We start from the raw sequence: 18439 nt of genomic DNA, 5'->3' as shown, positions 1-18439 counted from the left end.
CAACATAGCAAGACCCTGTCAAAAACAACAACAACAACAAAAAAAAACCACAATATTTTTTATAGTTATTTATTTACGTTTTAATAGGTGATTCATTTGGGTGTTTTAAACTTTAAAAAAGCATAGGTGGGGGGTTGAGATTGTGGCTCAGTGGTAGAGTACTTGCCTCTCACACGTGAGCACTGGATTCAATTCTCAGCACCACATAAAAATAAATAAATAAGATAAAGATATTGTGTCTGTCTACAACTAAAAAAAAAAAAAAGTATGGGTTGGAGGAGCCGGGCGCAGAGGCACATGCCTGTGATCCCAGCATTTTGGGAGACTGAGACAGGAAGATCAAGAGGTCAAAGCCGGTCTCAGCAAAAGTGAGGCTCTAAGCAATTCAGTGAGACCTGTCTCTAAATAAAATACAAAATGGGGCTGGGGATGTGGCTCAGTGGGTAAGCACTCCTGAGTTCAATCCCCAGTACCGAAAATGAAAAACAAGCATGGGGGTGCAGCTCAGTGGTAGAACACTTGCCTGGAAGTGCAAGGATGTGGGTTCAATTCCTAGCCCTGCAAAAAAATAATAATAATAGTAATAATTTTTAGCTGGATGTAGTGGTACATGCCAGCTACTTGGGAGACTGAGGAAGGAGGATCCCAAGTTTCGGGCCACCTTGGCAACTTAGTGAGACCCTGTCTCAAAATAAAAATAAATGTGAATGAGTGGTTAAGCACCCCTGGGTTTAATCCCCAATACTTCAAAAATTAAAAAAGTTAAAAAATAAAAAATAATAATTAAAATAAAAACAGAAAGGGCCTGGAGTAGCTCAGTGGTAGGGCATTTGCCTAACATGCATGAATTCAATCCCCAGTACTGGAAAACAAACAAACAAAAACATGAAAATACAAGCACATCTTTTAAACTCCCATTGACTCTCTGACAGGAGAAACTTGCTTTTCCTATTTAGCAATACAAAAAAAAGATCATTCCAGGTCAACCTATGAGGATGTATCAAATATTTTCTTTTAGTACTGGGATTTAACCCATGGGCATTCTACCATTGAGCTACATCTCCAATCCTTTTTATTTTTTGTTCAGACACAGTGTCTTACCAAGTTGCTGAGATTGGCCTTGAGCTTGCCGAGTCTGGTCTCAGCCTCTAAGTGACTGGGATTACAGGCATGTGCCACCACAGCCAGCCTCAAAAGGTTTAACCCAACTCATATTAATGAACATTTAAGAGTTTACAGTTCTTTTTTAAATTTTTTTTTTCACTTTATGGTGCTGGCAATTAAACCCAGGCCCTCTTTTTATTTTGTTTGTGATACTCTTTACTAATACAAGTATAGCTGAGCTCTTACAAATGTGGGTTTACACATATGTATGACTATACATGAAAAGCAATTTTGTAGAAGTGAATTTCTTGGTTAAAAGGTCATTTGTATTTTTGATGGGTCTGCCAAAATGCCTGCCTAGAGTTAAACCTCTCTGTACCCTTACATCAGCCTATAGGATGCTCACAATAAATGGTATACTATTTTTGCATTGTTTTCCAATCTGAAGGGTGAAAATTTTTCTCAGTGTTGCTTTGTGTTTCTCTTACTATAAGCGAATCTCTTTTAATGTTGAAGCACCATTTTGATTTTTTAAAATATTTTTTTGCAAACTAATCACATTTTTGCTTGTTTTTCTTTTCTTTATTTATTTTTTGCAATACTGGGGATTGAACTCAGGGCTTCACACATACTAGGTAAGCACTCTACCACTAAGCTACATCCCCAGCCCCTTTTGCTTGTTTTTCTATTGGTTGTAAGGTTTCTATTTATTCTTTTTTTTTAAAGCATGATAGTTGTACACAGTAGTTGGGTTTATTTTGACAATCATACCTGTATGGATTTTGATTATTGCATTCTAATTCCCATTCCCTGACCCTTCCCTCCCTTTTTTCCTCCTCCTTGTTTCCTTCCTGTACTCTACTGATCTTCCTTTAATCTTTAAGGTTTTAGAGTATTGGGGATTACACTCAGGGACACCTGACCACTAAGTCACATCCCCAGCCCTATAGTTGTTTAGCACCTCACTTTTGCTGAGGCTGGCTTTGAACCTGTGATCCTCCTGCCTCAGCCTCCCAAGATGTTGGGATTACAAGCTTATGCCACCATGCCAAGCTGTTTAGTTATTTTTTCTTTTTTAAAAAGAGAAAGAGAGAGAGAGAGAGAGAGAGAGAATTTTAATATTTATTTTTTAGTTTTTGGTGGACATCTTTTTTGTATGTGGTGCTGAGGATCGAACCCAGGCCACACGCATGCAAGGCAAGCGCGCTACCGTTTGAGCCACATCCCCAGGCCCCTGTTTAGTTATTTTTGATTGGTGCTTTCTACATATACATAAAGGTGGAATTACTGTGGTATATTTATATATGTAAATAACATGATTTTTGTTAAATCCATTCTATATTTTCTCCTTTCCTGTCCCTCCTCCCTCCATATGTCTTCCTATAACTCTACTGATATTCCCTATATTGTTATGATATCTGATCCCACTCCCTCCTTCTTTTTTCCCTTATTTTACTCTAGCTTCCACATAGGAGAGAAAACATTTAACCCTTGATTTTCTGATTCTAGCTTATTTCACTTAGAATGCCATTCTTCATTTCCATCCATTTATCAGCAGATGCTATAAACTTTATTCTTTTATTTCTTAATTGTAGGAATTTGTTATATATTAGATTAATTATATTTTTTTGTATGAATTGCAACTACTTTTTTCTATTTGTTGTTTGTCTTTTGACTTTACTTTTTTGTTATTTTTTATTGATTTTATTACATTGAGCATCTTATTTGAGCTGCCATAAAAAAATATATTACACTGGGTAATTTATAAAAAAGCCAGAAATTGTTCCCAAGATCAAGGGTTCAGCAGTCTAAGTGTCTGGTGAGGGCTCTCTGCTTAAAGATGGCACCTTCTAGTGTGTGGCAACTTATATGGTAGAAAGGCAAAGGTCTAACAAACTCTCTCAGGCCTCTTAAAAGGGCACTAATCCCATCCATAAGATCAGAGTCTCCATGACTTAATCCCCTCCCAAAGGCTTCACCTCTTAATACCATCACCATGGTAGTTATATTTCAACACATGAATTTTGGAGTGACACCAACATTCAGCTCATAGCACAAGTTTTGTCTTTCTTAGCTTCTGGATTTGGTAGCTTGACTAGAAAGCCCTTCCTCCAATTGAGTTCATTCTTTCCATTTAGGTGACATCTTCACTGGTGACTATGAGGAGCTGAAGCCCATTCAAAGAGGATTGAGTAAATGGGGGTTGTTATATGAAGGTCCCCCAGAGCTGCAATTCTCATCCTATGTCATATACACAAATAACAGGGATTTTGTTAGGATGCAGGTTCTGATATAGTAAGTCCAGAATGGGACTTGAAATTCTGCATTTCTAATAAATTCTCAGATGATGCCCAGGATGCTAGACTAGGGCCACACTTTGAGTAGCATTCTTAGAGGGTCTGTCTTAGGATCTGCCTTTGTTAGGTTGCAGATGTTCTCTTCTGTTCTTAGTTCATTGAGTATTTTTTTTTCATCATGATTGGATATTGGGGTCATATTTTTTTGCATACTGCCTTCCTTTTCTCTCCATTAGATATATTTTAGGCATTCTCATTCTGTCCTCTCTCTCTCTTAAAAATCTCTCTTGTTTCTTCTAGCTCCTCATCTCTCTATGCTGTAATTGGGTAACTTCTTTAGATTCCTGTTCCAGTTTATTAATACCCTTCTCAGCTGTGTCTAATCAGCTATGTCTAAAAATTCTATTTGATTCTCCTTCAAATATACTTGGTCATGTGTTATAAACTCATTTCTTTTTTTTAAATTCTTTTTTTTTTGGGTAGTTGTAGATGGACGGAATGCCTTTATTTATTTATTTTTTATGTGGTTCTAAGGATCAAACCCAGTGCCTCACACATGCCAGGCAAGCGCTTTGCCACTGAGCTATAGCCCCAGCCCACACCTTATTTCTTGCTCTTTAAAAATAATAACTTTTTTGATATATAATACCATATATTTCACCCTCAAAATTGTACAACTCAGTAGTTTTTAGTATCTTCACAAATATGTGCAACCACAGTGAATTTCAGAACATATCATGCTCTGCTTTTTCTTAACTCATAAATGTTTCAGTGTTCATGTCTTAAACAAGGACATTCTCTTAAATTATAATGATGTAATAATCAAAATCAGGAAAATAAACAGTAAAGCAATAATATTATTTAATCCAAAACCCATACTCAACTTTTTTGTGATACTGAAGGTTGAACCCAGAGCTTCACATATGTGAGGCAGACGCTCTCTATCTCTGAGTTATACCCCCAACCCTTTTATTTTGAGATAGAATCTCACTAAGTTGCCCAGGCTGGCCTCAACTTACAACCCTACTATCATAGCTTCCCAAGTAGCCAGGACTACAGATATATTTCACCACACTTGGCTATTTTTGACTATTCCAAAAATGTCCTTGACAACTATTCTCCCCTCTTCCTTTGGTCCAAGATCCAATCTAAGATTACATATTACATTTTGTTGCAATGTCTTCTCAAATCTAGAACAATTCCCCAGTCTTTCCTTCTATTTCATTATCTTGATATTTTTGAAAAATACAGGCCAGTGTTTGGTAAAATGTATCTCAACTTCAGTTATGTATTTTCAGCAAGTGTTAACAAAAATTATGTTTTTCTTGGTATATTGTATCAGGAGGCACATGAATTTGCTTTGTTCCATGACTTACTATTTTAGAATCTGCATCCTAATAAGACCCCTGTTATTTGGGTATATGATATAGGATATCCTGAGAATTGCAGCTCTGGGGGACCTCCATATAACAACCCCCATTTACTCAATCCTCTTTGAGCTTCAGCTCCTCATAGTCATCAGTGAAGATGTCACCTTAATGGAGAGAATGAACTGAACTGGAGGAAGGGCTTTCTAGTCAAGCTACCAAATCCAGAAGCTAAGAAAGACAAAATTTGTGCTATGAACTGAATGTTGGTGTCACTCCAAAATTCATGTATTGAAATATAACTACCATGATGATGGTATTAAGAGGTGAAGCCTTTGGGAGGGGATTAAGTCATGGTGACTAATTTTGGTCAACTGGTTGAGGTCATCCCGAATATATAAGAGGATAATATATCAATGACTTTGGAGAAAGAGCTTCAAAAATTTTATTGCTTTATGTAAAATTAACTTTCTTTAACTAGCATAAGTTATTTCAAGATCATAGAAAATATGAATAAAAACAATTTGCATGATTACCATCATGAGTTTCTCTCTTGATATCGTAGATAAATTTTGCATTTTCTTTTTTTTTTTTTTTTTGGTGGGGAGGGGACACTTTTATGTTTGTTTGTTTGTTTTGGGTACTGGGGATTTAACTGAGGCGTTCTACCACTAAGCTACATCCCCAGCTCTTTTAAAAATTTCTTTCTTTCCTTCTTTCTTTCTCGTCTTGTCTCGTCTCTTTTCTTTTCTTACCAGGGATTGAACTCAGGAACACTCGACCACTGAGCCACATCCCCAGCCCTATTTTTGTATTTTATTTAGAGACAGGGTCTCACTGAGTTGTTTAGCGCCTCACCGTTGCTGAGGCTGGCTTTGAACTTGTGATCCTCCTGCTTCAGCCTCTCAAGTCACTGGTATTATAGGTATGAGCCACCACACCTTGCTCATTTTTTATTTTGAGGCAGGGTCTTGCTAAGTTGCTGAAGCTGGCTTTGAACTTTTGATCCTCTGCCTCAGCTTCCTGAGTTGCTGGGATTACAGGAATGCACCACCGTGCCCAGCTCAAACATTGCTCTTTTATTATTTTCTTTCAAACTTTCAAAAAAAATTAAATTCTAAATCATTAAATAGAGGAACCATGTGTTTCTACAGGTCAAACTTCTATTCCACTATCTCTAGGAGAACTCTTCGTATTGGCCATTTTTATATAACTGAACCAGTTATACTGCATATATATAGTTATATAGTTATATGTATAGTTATGTAGTAAATATAGCTATATAGTAACTATATAGTTTTATAAATATAGTAACTATACTATAGTTACACTATATATAGTATATATAGTAACTATAACAGTTAAATATACATAGTAATTATAATTATACTTACTATCTATGTTTATAGTTACTATATATGACTATATTTAACTATATAACTATATATAGTTACTATAAGTAACTATAGCTACTATATATATAGTTATAGTTACTATATATAGTTATAATTACTATATAATAACTCCATATATAGTATAGTGACTCTATGTAGTGTATAGTTACACTATATATATGTGTGTGTATATATTCAACATACACACACATACACATGAGATCAGATTTTTTTCAGGATCAAAATTTGTTTCCTGTTTTACTGAGTTTCCTCCATAATTTTTTTTTTTGTGTGTGTGTGTGTGTTTAAATCTTGAGTTCATTGCAAGTTCAAGGCCAGTCTCAGCACCTTAATGAGACCCTAAGCAATTTTGTGAGACTCTGTCTCAAAATAAAAAAAATCGAAAGGGATACAGCTCAGTGGTAAGATGCCCCTGGATTTATCACCAGTACCAATAAACAAACAAACACATAAATAAATAAGTCCCCAGTACCAATAAATAAGTAATAAATCATGAGTTAATGTTTTATTGCTTAAGCTCTAGGAGTCCAGAGCACATATGTCGAAATTCTGAAAGGGTTTGTTCTTGTTTCTTGCGATTAGCAAGGGAGCATCACCAGCCCAGGACATTTTAACCCCATCAAGAATCTAGCATTGTGGGTTCATTCTTCTGCCTTGTGTGGGAACTTAGGATTTGGCTCCATATTCCAAGCTGGTTTTAACATGTACTTACTAACTGCCCACTCTTTCTGTTTCAGCTCATTTTTCCCACCTGCTTTCTAAAAGCAGAGCAATGCAATAAAAGAGTAGAATATGTGAACATTTATGTGATTGCAGTTATAGAGGGAAGGCCTTTCAGAGTTCCTTGACATTGACTCCTCTAGAGACAGAATCCTCTTTTCCTTTTGAACCATTCTGTTAAAAAAAACTTTCAAATAGGTCCCTGAAACTTTGTATCAGGGATTGAACTCAGGGGCACTCAATCACTGAGCCACATCCCCAGCCCTATTTTGTATTTTATTTAGAGACGGGCTTTCACTGAGTTTGCTTAGCAAGCCTTGCCATTGCTGAGGCTGGTTTTGAACTCTTGATTCTCCTACCTCAGCCTCCCAAGCCGCTGGGATTATAGGCATGCACCACCGCACCCAGCACCTGCAGATCATTTTTTTTTTTTTAGTTGTAGTTGGACACAACACCTTTATTTCACTTATTTTTGTATGTGGTGCTGAGGATCGAACCCAGGGTCTTGCACGTGCAAGGCGAGCGCTCTACCGCTGAGCCACAACCCTAGCCCTCCTGCAGATCATTTTAATGCAATTTTACATATTTTCTTTAGGATGAAAGAATGAAAGTGTTTGAATGTAATTTCTCATAAAATTGGTGCTATTCATAGGGAATCCTTATCCAGAAACAGTGAAGTTTGCAGGAAGAATGATGAGGTGAATGTGAGTGACATAGTTTTAGAATCCCTGTTAAGTCCACACCTCCTGATTTCCTGTTTTCTTTTTTCTTTGTCCAGCATAATTACTTGAAAACCACAATGGGCCTCCAGCAGACACATAAAAAGTAGTCTTGTTGCCAGTAGCTTGAAGTTCCTTCAATTCCAACCTGCTTTAGTGGAGCTGCAAAACCATCTTCTGAGAGCTTCAACCACTTTGCTCCAAGTCTGTGACCCACCACAGAGAACACATAATGGCCTGCCTACTAGGAAGGGTATCGTCCAAAGGACAACCTGCTCAGCTCCACAGAACCCTTTGGGTTTTAATTTACTGTCTTATATGCAGGAACAGGATAAAATTACTTTCTAGTTTGGACTTCTAATATTCATTGAAGAAATTTGTTTTATTTCCTGTGTGAAAGGATATCTTCCCTCTGTACAGGTGGGCTTGGAACTGAGTGTACAGTAGGAAAGCAAAAACATAGCTCAGCCAGTTTCCTCCTAGTGGGATTTATCCCTCTGGTTATCCCCTTTCCTTTACTGGATGGAGATCCTGGGGCAAGCTTGGCCTTGGTCTCATAGTTCCCTTAGACCATAAGTTCTATAAGGGCATCTTTTCTATGTTGTTGAGCCAGTGGATGCAGGGGGAGACCCTCCTTCCTTGGCAACCAGGAGAGAACCTGTTCTAGCCAGTGGTCCCAGGAAGGAATGAGGCAGATCTTGGTCCATGTGACTGTAAGTGAGTGAACAGCTTCTGGGAGACATGCCCTTGGTGTTACCAGCACATGTGTGGGCTAGGTGTCAAGGTCTCTCTCTGTCCCCCTGTGACCCAGATAAATACAAGTAAAAGTGGCCAGGATTCCCTGGAGAGAAACAGGGGTCATCACACTGGCAGGGCTGAATAGGAAAGAAAAGACATTACTGTCCAGTCCAGTTCTCAGGTATGGCTGGTGCCCCTCATTATATTTCCAAAGAGTGCTTTGCTCAGAGGAAAAATTGAGACTCAGGGAGTCTCAGGGCTTCCAGGATGGCTGATGCACCTCTGGGCTGGGAAATTTTCAACGGAATAAGAAGTTTTAGTTTCTTGGAATCTTTCCTCTTACATCCACTTCTGTTCTTGTGGCTCAAGGGCTCAGCATTGAGTATACTCTGTGAGTGCTTCCTGAATACCCCTTGGTGCTGCTATGACTGGGGCCAACAATGGGAGAAGGAGGATCTGGTCACCTGTGAGGACATGAGAGATAATGTCTGGTGGGTGGTATCTGGCTCTAGGGCCACTTTTTATGAGGAAAGAAGGAATGAACCGAGCCTTCTTACCTGAAAAAGAGAAATGTGACAGCATCCTAGGGGGCGTGCCAGGTAGAAGGGAAGCAAGGGGATTTGATTTGTGTGGTCCCCAAATGTAGAATGGAGGCATAGGAGCAGACATTTCACCAAAAGGTAGAAATGGCTGAAAGGCAGATTGTCATCTCAAGAAGAGGCTTAAAGTGACAGCAGTCCTGCCATGAAGTGAAAGCCCACAGTAGTGGGCTATCTGGCAAGGGGGCTGTTTGTGGTGGGAGGTTCAGCTGAATGGCATCTACCGTCTGACCCTACCATTCTGCTCTTCAGTCCATCCAGCAATGGATGTGGGTTTTGTTAAAGAGAAAGCAGAAAGTCTTTCTTTGAGATCCCTGCACTCTTTCCCACTCACTTTCTCTTTCACCGAAGGATAATGAGTCCTGAAAAAGGTTTCAGAGATTCTGGGCAGAGGATTCTAATTCCTTCCCTTCCTGGCTGTCCTTACCATTACAAGGACTTGTTTGGGGTTTCTAGATCTTTGGGGGCTTCTCAGGAAATGGGACACAGTAAAAAGGGGATATATCTTGTTGGGGCCATGGGAAGCAGATGTTTGTGGTATTTCTGATCTCTCTTCCCTTCACTTCCCATAAGTGGATGGAATGGCCTGGTCCTGCTAGACCTCCTGTCCACCAGAACCCTTGGACAGCCATCCCTGAAGTTCTTTGGCCAGGTCAGTTTGGGTCTTTGCAATGGCAGTTGATCCTGGATGGTGAAACATTTGTTTCTAATTCTTTTGTTTATCACATAGGCCTCTTTGGTCAGTACTGGCACAACTGAAGCAAATAATCATCAGGGCAGGCACAGTCATAGGAATAAAATTGATGGTACCCAGTAGATTACCATCCTAAAAACTCTCTAGAGAAGCCAATGCTTACAATATGACAAGAAGGTGGGGGGCATTATGTGAATGAAATGGGCCTGTCACATGGGCATATCATTCCAGAAAATAGTTCCTCCTAAGTTCATATGACCATCCAAATCAACTGTGATTTCCAGTTCTATCAATGAGATACCTGAGATAACTTGAACATATTTCTTCTGCAAACAGAGAGGCTGGCTAAAATATAACATTTTTTTGAAATGCAAAATTAATTTGTAGTAAAGAAGGAACTGCCAGGAGCCGGAAAAAGGAAACTGAAAACTAAAATGGTAAGGACTGGGATAAAGTGTGTGAATGGATTGTTGGGACTTGAGAATTAATGTCCAAGCAAGTATGAGAAATAAGACATTGATCCATGCCAGATAGGAAGTTGGAAATCAGACTCCCTGCATAAAGATGGTACCCTAAAGATTTCATCCTTATGAAGAATTAAGCTATAAAAAGTTCCCTCACTGGTACAAAGAAAAAGGAATTTTTACAGAAATGCAAGGGAACAAGTTCCGTGAGAGTATGCAACCATGATTTGAGATTCAAACTTACACTGTGTGGGCCACAAACCACCAGGCTGAGAAATTAGCATGAAAATTATCCCCAGGCTAGGGATAACCCTGAAATACTTAGAAGAACCAAATTAAAAAATCTACTGTATATGCCCTTTCCTGAGCCATTCCAACAGAAAAAGCTCTAGCTTCACTGTGGCATGGTGGTACACACCTGTAATCCCAGATACTTAGGAGGTTGAAGCAGAAAGATAACAACTTCCAGGTAAGCCTGGGATACTTGAAATAAAATTGGGCTTCTGGTATAGCTTAGTGGTAGAGTGCTTGGCTAGTATGCACAAAGCCCTGGGTCCAATCCCAGGAGTGAGGAATGAACATATGTGTATCAAAGCTTCAAAGAATAAACACACAGAGAAACAAACTACCATGTTGGAGGCACACTGAAAGTAGTGTCAGTCTTCATGTAAATTACTGGGAAAGATAATATATGTATGTATTAGATGTTTTAAATAAAGTAAAAAGAAAAAAGGCTAAAAAAAATCTGATTTTTTTTTTTTAAAAAGCAGAAATACTAAGAATGAAAAAATGGCCTATAAATTAAAATGACAAACTAGAAATAGTAAAAGAGAGAATTAGTATCCTGGAAGTTAGATATGAGGAAATTGCTGAGAAAGCAGCATAGTGGGACACAGTAGTGGAAAATTGAAAGTGTGGATAAGAGATATAGGTGGACAGAGGGAGAAGATCCAGTATATAGTGGCAATAGACCACTCAGTGATCTCATCCAGTCTTATGGCTTTAAACATCTCTATTCCAACTCTAAATTTTATATATCTGGTCTAGACCACACTCCTAAACTCCAAATTTATATAGCCAACTGCTAACTTGATATTCCCACTTGAATGTGTAATGGACATCTACAAATCAGTGTGTCCAAACATGCATGAATGCCTGGGGTGTGGCTCAATGGTACTTTTTTAGAGTGGTACATTCTAGAGTACTTTTCTAGAATGCACAAGGTCTTGGATTTGATCCCTAGCACTGCAATAAATAATCCAGAATGCATAATTGTCCCCCTAAACATATTCTACCCATAAAACCCTTATCTCAGGTCAGTTACTTAGGCTAAAATCATAAATTTTATACTTCACTTCCCTCTTTCTCTCACACTCCACATTGAATGTGTCAAGAAATTCAACAGACTTCACCTTGTTGCTACATTCAAAAGCTAACCACTTACCACTTCTGACCTACCTGATCTAGGCCTTTATCATCTCTTGCATCAGTTTCCTGTCTTCCAGCTTCCAGAGCAGCAGCCTGGTTGATCCTTTTGAAATATGTTAGATCACATCACACTTCTCAAACTTTTAATGACTCCCAATTTTAAAAAATTATTTTTTTAGTTATAGTTGGACACAATACCTTTTATTTATTTATTTTTATGTGGTGCTGAGGATTGAACCCAGGGCCTTGCACGTGCTAGATGTACCACTGAGCCACAGCCCAGCCCCATGACTCCCTATTTCTGTCATGGTAAAAGCCATGTTCTTTTTTTAAAAAAGTATATTTTTTAGGCGGTGCTGAGGATCGAACTCAGGGCCTCACCCATGCTAGGCAAGCGCTCTACAGCTGAGCCACAACCCCAACCCCCACCCCCAGCCATGTTCTTAAAATAGCTCACAAAGCCCTACATTATCTTGCCTGCTATGACTCTCTGCCATCATCTTTTCTACTCTCCATCTTGCTCACTTTATTCCAGTCACATTGGCCTCCTCTCTGTTCCTCAGACTGCCAGGCAGCTTCTGCCTCAAGGCCTTTGCAATAGCTATTCTCTCTTCCTGAAACATTCTACCTCCAGATATCCATGTGACGCAGTGTCTCACTTCAAGTGTTTGCCTACATGTCACCTTTTGTAGCAGATGCGATCATGCCTTGACCACAATTCCTTACATTTGCCATGTCTGCTAAAGGTTTCCTACTGAAAGCATCTACAATTTTCTATAAGAAGGTTTTCTAAACATGAGTGCTCACTTGCTTCAGGGTAGGCCCAAATATCAGGAAGTTAACACCGTTAGGAGCACCCTTCAACTACTAACCCTTGCTTAGGAGTCAATGGAGGAGTCCCCCTACCTCCTATCCCCTTGGGTGGGCCAACTCTGAGGCATTTCTCCAGTATTTCCCAGGACTTTACAGTATAAATCCAAACTCACACACAAATAGAGCCAAAGGAAAAAAAATAGTTGATATATTGTTAGTAGGATTGTCAAGGAAATAACATCTTAAAATACTTAAAAATAGTCATTTTAAAATGTTAAATATCATTAATAATATATTTCATAATCATACAATGGAAAGGATAAGGTTGACAGAGTATGGCACCCAAGGTTTCTTTCTAAAGGTCTGATGTTCAAGGTGACATGAATTCTGGAGAGATTTCCCTCTGTTCTACTATCTAAAACTCTCGAGATATTAAGGTGGGACATGAATTCTGGAGAGCCCCTCTCTGTTCCACTGTCTTTAATCTAAAGGGCTCAGATAACTCTGTTGCTATTTCTTCCATCATCAAATGGAGGTTCCAACCCACCAGCTGGACCTAGAGAGTATTACTGTGAACTTGACTTGTAGTCATTGTACCATAATTTTCTGAAGCATTACAAAATTGGGGTAGAGCATGGGCTTTGGGACAAAGACATTGGAGTTTAGATAGGGACTCTATATCTTACATGGGACCTTGGGTGAGTTGTCCAAATTCTCTGCCTAATTTATGATAAAAAAATCATGGGGCTGGGCAATGGTGGTGCACACCTGGGATCCTAGCAGCTTGGGGGCGCTGGGGTTGTGGCTCAGTGGTAGAGCGCTTGCCTAGCATGGGCGAGGTCTTGGGTTTGATCCCCAGCACCACATAAAATAAATTAATTAAAGATATTTTAAAACAGTCTTAGCAGCTCGGGAGGCTGAGGCAGGAGGATAGAGAGTTCAAAGCCAGCCTCAGCAAAAGTGAGGTGCTAAGCAACTCAGTAAGACCCTGTCTCTAAATATAATACAAAATAGGGACTGGGGATATGGCTTAATGATTGAGTGCCCTGAGTTCAATCCTTGGTACCCGCCCCCCCCCCCAAAAAAAAAGCATGGGGCTCTGTGAAGTGAAGGAATTAATTTACATCAAATTCATAGTGGGTCTCCTCAACCAACTGTAATAGCCATGACAGTAACAATAACAAAATGCGAATGAGGGCTGGGGCTGGGGCTCCAGCGGTAGAGTGCTCACCTAGCATGTGTGAGGCCCTGGGTTCAATCCTCAGCACCACATGAAAATAAATAAATAAAATAAAGGTATAAAAAAAGAAAAGAAAATGTGAATGTGCTCAGCATTAATGTCAGATAGGTGGTGAGCTCAAATGCATACAACACACATCACCTAAATCAATATTCAGCTTCAATTTCCACCTCACCAAATGGATTTGGGACCTGGAAAGGCAGCATTTGGGCTGACATTATCTCTTTCCAATTAATGCTCACTGTGATGACTCTTTAGGACCAAAAGGTAACTTTAATAGAGTGAAGTAGCTGTTAAAAATGTGCTCAGTGCTATCCTGGACAGTGTTAATAGTTGTCCTGGATCAGGGAAGCAATAGTTCACTTTTCTGGTTACACTTAGAATGTTCTAACAGGGTGTGGAGGCAATGTGGACACATACTCCAGGGGAAGGTGACCCTGCAGCACAGGAGGCTCTGAAAACTGTCTAGCAAGGAATATTCACAGAAACTAGGGACATTCGATCTGAGATGAAAAATCCAAAGGGTTTTTTTTTGTCATTTCAGGAGGAAAAAATGGGAGTTTTCCAACCCTGGAATAGATGGTCTTGCAGCAAACTGGGCTCCCAGATTCTGGAGGATGCAACTTGTGTCTTGGCAGCCCCAGTCAAAGCTCATGAAAGAGGAACTCTCAAACCAGGAGGAAAGGGCTTGAATGCCTCTATGTTCCTTCAAAATCTAAATTTTGTGATTCTGTATATGTGTTTCTAAAGTCTGACATAAAACCAGGATCTACTAAACTATTGAGGGACATTAGCGAGAGGGATATTATGGTGCTTAGTTGTTTGCAATTCTTTCAATCTTTTCATCTGAACTTTGTGACCATCTGTTTGGCCATTCTAATATTAGTAAAGATGTCTAATTAGCCATAATAGGGTTCATGGTCTCCAGCCAATGCCACTCTCCTAAAAAAGTACCGGTGGCAAGAGAAGGGTTAAGATGTTCAGCCATCCTGTGATCCTGGGCATTTGGGCTTCTAGATCAATTCCCTCTCCCCATCACTCACCTATACACATACATATAATTAAAAAAGAATTCAAGGGCATGTTCTTACACCAAACCTTATCTGAAGATTGGACTCTGAATACAGAAAAAAAAAAAAAAAACACGTGTTGTGTATATGCACAAGAAAAAAAAAAAAGCAAAGAAAAAGGGAAGGAGACCCATGCTTTGCGTATAACTCCCATGCTGTGATTTCCCCCTGTGCACACTAATTTGTATACCTTTTTCCATATTTTAAAAAAAGGTGCATTTTTGAGCTCTGACAGCTGTTCTTAACCCTGGTATACATATCATAATCATGCAAGTTGCTTTTGTAAGATCCTCATGCCTCAGCCACATCCTAGACCAATTAAACCTGGGACCTGGGCATCAATGTTTTTTAGAGCTTCCCTAGTGGCTCTAATGGTCAGACTGAACTGAGATCCCCTGGTAGAAGAAGACCTAGACATTTGTTTGTTTCATGAATTAATATGATTATGCTAATTAATCTTAAATACACATCACATTTCTCTCAGAAACAAGCACAGAAATTTCTCTACTGATAAATGTTCAATTCACAAACTTCCATAGTTTGATTATGAAACTCTGAATATTCCTTGTTGATAACTGAGCACTTGAATGCTTTACACACTCCATAGTTGATTCTTTCAGTCAAGACTGAGAGACATTGTTGTAAGTGTTCAATAAACATTTAGAAGAATGGGTGTAGGTGATTGGATGTGGCACAGTGGGAGTTCTTTATTTAAAAGGTTCATGGACCTTTATTTTTTATTTTTCTTTTAATATTTTATTAGCTATAGATGCAACCCCAGCACAGTGGGGATTCTTTTTTTTTTTGTTTTGTTTTAGTTGTAGATGGACACAATACCTTTAATTTTATTTATTTATTTTTATGTGGTACTGAGGATCGAACCCCATGCCTCACATATGCTAGGAAAGTACTCTACCTGAGCTACAACCCCAGTACCAGTTGGGGTTCTTAACCTAGGTAATATTGACATTTTAAGTCACTTAATTGTTGTTGGGGCTGTCCAGTATAATGTAGGACACTTAACAGTTCTTCTGACCTTTATCTCAAAGATGCCAGTAACATCCCCCATTATGATACCCTAACAATGTCTCCAGACATTTTTATATGTCCCCTGGGGGCTATAAGTGCCCCATGGTTGAGAACCCCTTGAGTAGATTAATGAATGGGTACACAGATGAATGAATGCATGCATGCATGCATGCATGGATAGATACATGGATGGATGGGTGAATGAAAGGGTAGATGGATGAATGATCAGGACTCATAAACCTAAATGCATGTCTTTGTTTTTGAAGGTTTGACTCCGAAAACATTCTTTCCTCTTTGTCCATAAAGTACCATAGGAAAGCAAATATTTGGCACATCAAGTAATTGGAAGAATACCAAAGGACTGAATTTGAAGTTTCAGACATTGATATCATTTGCCAATGTAAAACTAAATTCTAAAGCTGATCCAGGAAAAGACTTGTTAAATATAGCTGACCTAAAATAAAACTGTTTATGAGGGAAAAGTGAACATGGTAAACTGTTCTGTCTAAAAATTAACAAATAAAATCTTTATCACAACACCAAGATATAATAAAATTATGACCTGAGATAATGAATTTTTTTAAGTGGTAGGGATCAGATCCAGGATCTTGTGCATGCTAGGTAAGTGCTCTCTATCACTGAGCTCACTCCCAGCCCTTTTTTTATTTTGAAATAGGGTCTCATTAAACTGTCCAGTCTGACCTCAGTATTCTCAGTAGCTAGAGTTATAGGCATGCACTGAGGCTAGCAAAAAACTAGACTTCAGGGCTAGGGATGTGGCTCAAGCGGTAGTGCGCTCGCCTGGCATGCGTGCGGCCCGGGTTCGATCCTCAGCACCACATACAAAGGAATGTTGTGTCTGCAAATAACTAAAAGATAAATATTTTTAAAAAATTCTCTCTCTCTCTCTCTCTCCTCTCTCTTAAAAAAAAAAAAAACGACTTCATAGAGATAAAGGATACAAAGTAAAATTTGTGTTGACAAAATCTATAATTAGTTACTTTTTTAAAAAAACATTTTTTTTTCTTTCCTTTTTTGGTACTGATAGAACCCAGGACCTTGGACCTGCTAGGTAAGCACTCTACCACCAAGCTACATCCTCAACCTAAGATTCCAATATTTAAATATCTAAAAATTGCTAATAAAAATAACTTCAAGGGGCTGGGGTTGTGGCTCAGTGGTAGAGCACTCACCTAGCATGTGCGAGGCCCTGGGTTCGATCCTCAGTACCACACAAAAATAAAGATATTGTGTCCAACTACAACTAAAAAATAAATATTTTTAAAAAATAACTTCAATAAAATCATTTTAAAATACTTTTTTAAAATATTATTTTTAAATATTTCTTTCTTTTTATCCCCCCCACCCACCATATTGGAGATTGAACCCACTGGTGTTTTACCACTGAGCTACATCCCAGCCATTTTTTTCTTTTTTAATATATTGAAGTTGTAGATGGTCACAATAACTTTATTTATCTTTATGTGGATAGAACCCAGGGCCTCACACATGCTAGGTGAGTGCTCTACCACTGAGCCACAACCTCAGCTCCATCCCAGCCATTTTTATTTTGAAGCAGGATCTCCCTAAGTTGCTTAGGACCTCACTTACTTGCTTAGGCTGGCTTGGAACTTGTAATCCTCCTGCCTCAGCCTCCATAATCACTGGGATTATAGGCATGGAGTATGTCACTGAGCCCTACAAAATACATTTTATTTTTTATTTATTTTTTAAATAATTTTTTTTTTTTTAGTTCTAGTTGGCCACCTTTATTTATTTATCTTTATGTGGTGCTGAGGATCGAATGTACCTTGCCCATGCTAGGTGAGCACTCTACCACTGAACCACAACCCCAGCCCACTAAATACATTTTAAATGAACATTTAAAATGTGTGGAAAATTTATGGAGGGATTAAACAAGTTTAATAAAGCCTGCTCAAGAAAATCATTTCTTGATTAAATTTATCATTGTTGCCTGGCACCGTGGCACATAATCCAAACAACACAGGAGGCTGAGGCAGTTGTTAGCAATTTATCTAGAGTAATTTAGCAAGACCCTGTCAAAAAAAAAAAAAAAAAAAATGCTGAGGAGGACTCATGGTTAGGTATTCCTGGGTTCAATCCTTGGTACAACAACAACAAAAAATTATCATTGTTGGACGTGGGGAGTATAGCTCAGGTGTAGAGTGCTTGCCTACCATGAGATGCCCTGGCATCCATTCCCAACACCATACACACAATTTTCATAGTTCATATGAGCTGATTAAAATATTTTTATGGCTGGTAAAATACTAAAAATAACAATGGAATCAAAAGACAAAGTTTCTCTAGGTAAAATATAGCTACTTTCTAGATATATGTGGGCCCTATGTTCAGAAATAGCTGACTTTTTTTGTGGGTCGCTATTTTTCCAGTTGCTTAGGCTTTTCTTTTTTAACAAAAATACAGCTTACTTTAAATATAAAGATTTGCCAAGCACATGGCCCACGCCTGTAATCCCAGCAACTCTGAGGTAGTAGGGTTGAAAGTTCAAGGCCTGTCTCAGCAATTTAGGGAAACTCTCAGCAACCTGGTGAGACCATGTCTCAAAAAAGGGACGAGGGTGTCTGGGTTCAATTCTTAATACTACTAGAATAAAATAAAGATATTTACAGAAGAAAAGTTTGCCCAACTGTACAGAAAAATTGTGAAAGACTTTGAAATAGAACAAAAGATTGGAGATTGGAAGTCTTTTTTTTTTTT

At 38.7% G+C, this 18439-nt stretch overlaps 1 protein-coding gene across 1 annotated transcript in view; it reads left to right on the top strand.

Moving 5' to 3' along the window:
- Positions 1-14375, top strand: part of Kif9 (kinesin family member 9) — a 63976-nt gene extending 49601 nt beyond the window's left edge. Inside the window, exons 22-23 of the mRNA XM_027932374.2 lie at positions 7682-9611; positions 14143-14375. Of these exons, the coding sequence (XP_027788175.1) occupies positions 7682-7732 (51 nt within the window). The 3' untranslated portion in view covers positions 7733-9611; positions 14143-14375. The remainder of the gene's footprint in view (positions 1-7681; positions 9612-14142) is intronic.
- The last annotated feature ends 4064 nt before the right edge of the window (positions 14376-18439 follow it).

The sequence above is a fragment of the Marmota flaviventris genome, chromosome 1 (assembly GCF_047511675.1).
Source record: "Marmota flaviventris isolate mMarFla1 chromosome 1, mMarFla1.hap1, whole genome shotgun sequence".
In the NCBI taxonomy this organism is placed as follows: Eukaryota; Metazoa; Chordata; class Mammalia; order Rodentia; family Sciuridae; genus Marmota; species Marmota flaviventris.
This window is presented reverse-complemented; position numbering and strand designations above follow the sequence as displayed.